This window comes from Palaemon carinicauda, chromosome 21, assembly GCF_036898095.1.
Source record: "Palaemon carinicauda isolate YSFRI2023 chromosome 21, ASM3689809v2, whole genome shotgun sequence".
NCBI classification, from domain to species: Eukaryota; Metazoa; Arthropoda; class Malacostraca; order Decapoda; family Palaemonidae; genus Palaemon; species Palaemon carinicauda.
The window spans coordinates 121,012,496-121,019,995 of NC_090745.1; the positions used below are offsets into that span (position 1 = coordinate 121,012,496).

General features: G+C 34.6%; 1 protein-coding gene across 1 annotated transcript in view; it reads left to right on the top strand.

Annotated features, from left to right (window-relative positions):
• Reck (Reversion-inducing-cysteine-rich protein with kazal motifs) overlaps positions 1-7,500 on the top strand; it is a 102,403-nt gene that overhangs the window by 52,677 nt on the left and 42,226 nt on the right. Inside the window, 2 exon segments of the mRNA XM_068344739.1 lie at positions 1,731-1,866; positions 3,707-3,861. Coding sequence (XP_068200840.1) covers positions 1,731-1,866; positions 3,707-3,861 — 291 coding nt within the window.

Here is a 7,500-nt window from a genome sequence, read left to right on the forward strand (position 1 = left end):
TATTCATTTTTTCCTTGTTTCCTTTCATCACTGAGCTATTTAAAGTTATTGTTTATAGAGGAAATAATTATTTTCATGTTATTCTAAAATTTCCATTTTTTCCTTGTTTCCTTTCCTCACTGAGCTATTTTCTCGGTTGGAGCCCCATGGGCTTATAGCATTCTGCTTTTCCAACTAGGGTTGTAGTTTAATAATAATAATAATAATAATAATAATAATAATGGGCTGAATATGCTTTTGAAGATCACCTAGCTGTGTGATATTCCAGTTCATTAGAAATGAAGGAATTATTCTGGAATAGAAGTATTGGTAGAATTGAGAAAAGGCTTTTGGAATAGTAGTTGAAAACCTGAATTATTGTAAAATGGCCCTCTCGCATATCGGTGACAGGTGCTTTGAGACTTACAGTAGTAAATGTCACAGGTGTTAAAACCAGTTGTTGTGAAAGCAATGAACTGTATAAGAGGGAATTCATTACAGGATAATTAGTTTTGGTGTTGTTAATTGCTTTACTTTTTTTTTTTTTTTTTTTTTTACACAATCTTTCATTGTTCAGTTCTAAGACAATTTTTATTTCCTTGATCATATAGTGACACTTAAAACTTATAAATCACCTTATTACGACAGTTTTATAGTTTGGCCATAAAGGTAAAAGAAAAGAAATACATTTTACTGATCTGATTTCGTCAGATTTAACCTGAGATAGTTCTGTCATATTTTTAGCTGGTAGGAAAGGTGGCTGAAAGAATAGTGGGGACAGTTAGCTAACTAACCATGGTAGGGAATAGTTTGTAAAGTTAAGTATTAGTAAAAGTGACGTTGTGTGGTTTAATCATTGTTTATATAAAAGTACATTTTCATGTTATGGTTTTAAAATTAATACTGTAATTTCTTAGTTTTTTTTATTTTCTTTTTGTTATTTGGTATTCTTGGGTAACAGCGTAGTATTTTTATGCTGAAATTAATCCTTGTGGATTTTACAAAAATTGGAGGGTTGGAGAGACCTATGGGCCTTTGTAGTGAGGCTTGTATTTCCTGTATATACTCCATGTCTCAGTATGGACGGACAAATAAAACTAAGTCAAATCAAATTTCATTTATTGAATTTGGGTACGACTGTTCATATAGCACTCGGACGTTGCTGCAACACGATGTCTTTACTTAAGGCATTTAGACTCTTTATGCATACACCATTACATTTAACCAATCATAACTACATCTTCCTGATCCAAACAAAAACCTTAATAAAATCAATTTAATTTCTTGTTTGTTTTATAAAAGCTTGTCCGTTCAATCCAACGTCCGAAGCTGAATGACTTGTTCACCGCCTAAGACCAACCGAGCAAAACTTACTGACCCGCCGCCTACTGGACATTCCATCCATCAAGGAAATTAATTTTCCTCTTATTCATAAATTCAAACGTGGAAAATTACCTTTCTCCAATTGATTGATGCTGTTTCTTGCGTAGTTCCTATATCTCCTGGTGAATGAATTGGTAAGTTTGAGTCAGAAAAAAGTACAGTGGTTACATATTCACCTAGCATTCGCAAGACAGCAGATCGATCCCAACCAGGGACCTGGAGTTTAAGCTGTTTGGGAAGGCCACTGCTGTGATTTGGCACAAGTGGGCAGTTGGGCGTACCTGACTGACGTTCTGGTGAGCATCTACTCAGATGAAACTAGAACTGAAACCAGACACCTTCACCTTTTACCTTTACTTCTCTTCCAGGCTTGGGTTCGGGTCTAGTCTCCAGATCTCTCCAGAGAAGCACGGCATCAGGAGAGCTTCCCTGTGGGTGTACCGATCACTGGGTGCCTGTGTGTGCCTCCAATGGACGCACTTATCCCTCTGAGTGCCTGGCCAGGTGAGACAGAGAGCAATGGGTGAAAGCATGCAAAGTATAGATGATTTCATATCGTCACCCTCATAAACTAACTGCCTAAGTCATTTTCTCCACTTGTTGGGAAATAAAGAAAAAAACTTCTCATTTCCTAATTCTTTATATCATTGTATTGAGCTTCAATTAACAAATTCTAATTCACAAATTCTTCTGTTAAGAATTTGTGAAATGAAACTCAAGACAATGATATAAAGAATTAGGAAATGAGAAGGTTTTTTATGAGTTCCCAACAAGTGGAGAAAATGACTTAGGCAATTAGTTTATGAGGGTGACGATATTAGAAGTAAATGTTGCAGAGGAAAGCCAGAGCTCCAAGGAATGGAGTGTCTGATATTATTATTATTATTATTATTATTATTATTATTATTATTATTGAAGGTCTTCAACTTGCAACTATTCGACTTACAAACATTCGATTTACATACATTCGGAGATACGAACACATTCAACTGAAATTATAAATCTCAGATATTGCAGCAAAAGTTTGTAATAACGGAATAAGATAAAAAATACTGTAACAAAACAATATTATATCATTTATTGTAATAAGTAAAATAACATTTGAAATAATCAGATATTTATTTCATATGAAATGGGGGAATGTTTGTTGACTTTTGTAGCTGGAAATCGTAAGCGTGGGAATCAGGTTAGGCCTACCCTAGGGTAAAATTTTAAAAAATTCGACATATAAACATTTTGACATACAAACATTTCGACTTACAAACATTTCGACATACAAACATTTCGACATACAAACATTTCGACTTACAAACATTTTGACATACAAGCATTTCGACTTACAAACATTTCGACTTACAAACATTTCGACTTACAAACATTTTGACATACAAACATTTCGACTTACAAACATTTCGACATACAAACATTTTGACACACAAACATTTCGACTTACAAAGATTTTGACATACAAACATTTCGACTTACAAACATTTCGACATACAAACATTTCGACTTACAAACATTTTGACATACAAACATTTCGACTTACAAACATTTCGACTTACAAACATTTTGACATACAAACATTTCGACTTACAAACATTTCGACATACAAACATTTTGACACACAAACATTTCGACTTACAAACATTTTGACATACAAACATTTCGACTTACAAACATTTCGACATACAAACATTTTGACATACAAACATTTCGACTTAATATCAGCTTTTTGGAACCTATTAAGTTTTAAAGTTGAGGACCTGTATTATTATTATTATTATTATTATTATTATTATTATTATTATTATTATTATTATTTGCTTCAAAAGATGACACATTTCAAGTCATATTTCGTATATAATCCGTGGTATTAATGATAACAATTATGATTATTATTATTATTATTATTATTATTATTATTAATTAATTAATTAATTAATTAATTATTATTGGTCTTCAAAAGGTTACACATTTTCAGCTAGATTTCTTATATTGCCCGTAGTATTAAGAATAATAATAATAATAATAATAATAATAATAATAATAATAATAAAAATAGTAATAATAATAATAATGATATTATTATTATTATTATTATTATTATTATTATTATTGTTAATATTATTATTATAATTATTATTATCATTACTATTATTATTAATATTATTATTAATATTATCATGATTATTAATATTATTATTAATATTATTATTATCATGATTATTAATATTATTCCAAAATCCCCTTAATTAGTCAATGACATTTGACTCTAATGTTTGCTTCTCCAAGCAGTAAAGCACACAAATGCACGATTTGCTTTTAATCCACCATTTGGCAGGTGTTCTGGCTTGGAAGAAGGGTCGTGGGCGGCGGGCGACTGTGGCATCTTGGACGCCTGCGCGGGCGTACGTTGTGGGCGGGGAGAGGTGTGCGTTTCTGCCCCGGCGATCTGTCTTACCTTGCCAACCACCTCGTGTCCCCAGCACATATGTGGTGAGTAAGAGAGAGAGAGAGAGAGAGAGAGAGAGAGAGAGAGAGAGAGAGAGAGAAGGGGGCTTGATGCATCCATGGTCATCTGCGCGGAGGTTTTGCCTAGAGTAGACGGACGAACAGAGGGGGATTTTTACTCATATATTTTGTTTATGCTAAGAGAGAGAGAGAGAGAGAGAGAGAGAGAGAGAGAGAGAGAGAGAGAGAGAGAGAGAGAGAGAGAGGGGGGGGGACTTGATGCATCCCTGGTCATCTACGCTGAGGTATTGCCTATACAGACAAACAGATGGAGAGGGAGATATTTACAATGTTTTGTGTATGCTGAGAGAGAGAGAGAGAGAGAGAGAGAGAGAGAGATTCTGTCGAGAATAAGGTGTACTCATGCTAAATGATAGATAGATAGATAGATAGATAAAAGAGAAAATAATGAAGTTAGAGACCTGTCCCTCATAATCTCTGTAGCGCAAGGTTCCTTTTTTCAGTCTTTGAAAGCTGAACATGACAGTAACTGCAGTCTGTTTTAGTAGAGACACCCTTTAGGAATGTTAAGAGAGGATTATAAGATGGAAAGTCCTCATAATATCTGAGGCACAAAGCTCCCTGTTTCAGCCGTTGAAAGTTGAACATGACAGTAACTTTACATGATGTTTTTGGAGCCACCCTTTAGTAATGTTAGAAGTGGATTAAAAGATGGAAAGTCCTCATAACCTCTGAGGCACAAGGCCCGTTGTTTCAGCCATTGAAAGCTGAACATGACAGTAACTACATTATGTTTTAGTGGAGCCACCCTTTAGTAATGTTAAGAGAGGATCATGAGATGGAAAGCTCTCATAACCTCTGTGGCACGAGCCTCCTTGTTTTATCCATTGAAAGCTGAACATGACAGTAACTAAATGATGTTTTAGTAGAGCCACCCTTTAGTAATATTAAGAGAGGATCATAAGATGGAGCGATTTGAGAAAGATTTATAGATGAATCTAAAATCATCACAAGTGGACAAATGACTATTTATGCTTGTCCTTTGCGCCCTTGTTTATGTTTTGTTTATGTATTTGTTTGCCTCCCCCTTCGACTGTTTGTTTTATGAATCTCTAATCAGCTCTTGCATAATAATGAGCTGCGCGTGTGATTTATATTTTGCTTGGCTTGGGACGCAGGGCTGGCTGGGGCCTGTTGTTAAGATGAAATGGTGCCCTGTACCCATGAAGGGTATTTTTTGTTGTGCTATTGGGCACTGTTGGTTTGCTTTGCTTAGGTTCCTTTTTGTTTGAGTTTGATTGACGTTCCATCTGTTTATGTGTGTGTATGTGTGTCAATATCTTTACTTAGCTTTTGGTTTGAGTTTGATTGACCTTCTTCCATTTGTTGTGTGTGTGTGTGTGTCAATATCTTTACTTAGCTTTATGTTTGAGTTTGATTGCCATTTCATCTGTTTGTGTGTGTGTGTTTGTGTCAGTATCTTTAATTAGCTTTTGGTTTGAGTTTGATTGCCATCCATCTGTGTGTGTGTATGTGTGTCAATAACTTTACTTGGGTTTTTGTCTGAGTTTGATTGACGTTCCATCTGTTTATGTGTGTGTGTATGTGTGTCAATATCTTGACTTAGCTTTTGGCTTGAGTTTGATTGTCCTTCTTCCATCTATTGTATGTGTGTGGGTGTCAATAACTTTACTTGGCTTTATGTTTGAGTTTGATTGCCATCCTTCTGTGTGTGTGTGTGTGTGTGTGTGTGTTTGTGTCAATATCTTTACTTAGCCTTTGGTTTGAGTTTGATTGCCATCCATCTGTGTGTGTGTGTTTGTGTCAATATCTTTACTTAGCTTTTGGTTTGAGTTTGATTGCCATTTCATCTGTTTGTGTGTGTGCGTGTGGTTGTATCAATAACTTTACTTGGCTTTATGTTTGAGTTTGATTGCCATCCATCTGTGTGTGCGTGTGTGTGTGTTTGTGTCAATATCTTTACTTCGCTTTTGGTTTGAGTTTGATTTCCATTTCATCTGTGTGTGTGTGTTTGTGTCAATATCTTTACTTAGCTTATGGTTTGAGTTTGATTGCTATTCCATCAGCTGTGTGTCAATAACTTTACTTAGCTTTATGTTTGAGTTTGATTGCCCTTCGTCCATTTGTTTTGTGTGTTTCAATATCTTTACTTAGCTTTATGTTTGAGTTTGATTGTCCTTCTTCCTTCTGTTGTATGTGTGTCAATATCTTTACTTAGCTTTATGTTTGAGTTTGATTGTCCTTCTTCCATTTGTTGTATGTGTGTATTGATATCTTTACTTCGCTTTATGTTTGAGTTTGATTGTCCTTCTTCCATCTGTTTTGTGTTTGTGTATGTCAATATCTTTACTTAGCTTTATGTTGGAGTTTGATTGTCCTTCTTCCATCGGTTTTTATATTTGAGTTTGATTGTCCTTCTTCCATCGGTTGTGTGTATGTATGTTTGTTTGTGCATGTCAATATATTTATTTAGCTTTGTGTTTGAGTTTGATTGTCCTTCCATCTATTGTGTGTGCAGGATTACACATTTTTATGACTACATTGTTATCATTTGTTTTCAATCGTGTTGTGTTTTACCTGATAGAAAAGACATCACACGAATGCTTTCCTCATCCACCTATCCATCTACTACATTTATTTATTTATGTTTACTCAGCATTCAGAGAATGTATGGGAAACAGAGTAAAGAAAGAAGGACCACTTCAAGCCTGCTCTTGTCCTCTGCCATTCTTCCTCTCCGTTCTACTCTCTCATGCCCCGCTGACGTCATTTATTTATTTTTGTTTCTTCCACATGACAGATTGCTCTTGTTTTGGTGTTTTTGCTCTGGACGATGTTTATGTGGCGAGATGCCTGTAAACGGTTCATAGGGAATGGGAGTGCATTTATTTAGATGCTTTTAGAGAGAGAGAGAGAGAGAGAGAGAGAGAGAGAGAGAGAGAGATTATGTCTATTTCATTCGAGGAATACTACTGAGAGAGAGAGATTACGTCTGTTTCATTTGAGGAATACTACTGAGAGAGAGAGAGAGAGAGAGAGAGAGAGAGAGAGAGAGAGAGAGAGAGAGAGATTTTACGTCTATTTAATTCGAGGAATACTACTGAGAGAGAGAGAGAGAGAGAGAGAGAGAGAGAGAGAGAGGAGAGAGAGAGAGAGAGAGAGAGGGGGGGGGGATGTTGTATATCTACAACTAGGAATTGTTTGGTGTTGGTCTTCATATCCGCATTTAACATAAGAAAACTAGTACTAGATAAGAAATGAATGATTTATCGAGAAAACTTTTTTTTTCTGTTGTGTTGATGAAGAAATATATTTGATTAATTGTTATATTGACGATAATTGTACCCATCTCAAGGAATAACTTTATAAAAAAAGAAAGGCGTAGAACTTAGTTTTTTTTTAAATGAATAAATTATTTTTTCAAATTTCCTTTTTTATTTTACTGTATAAGAATTAAATAAATAATCAAACTATTTTTTACCTCGTAAAAAAGCATTTTTTGTTTGTTAAATCTTTTCCTGACCACTATATCGATCGACAGTTCTTCAGAAATTAAATATTATTATTATTATTATTATTATTATTAGTAGTAGTAGTAGTAGTAGTAGTATTATTACTATCCAAGCTACAACCCTAGTTAGA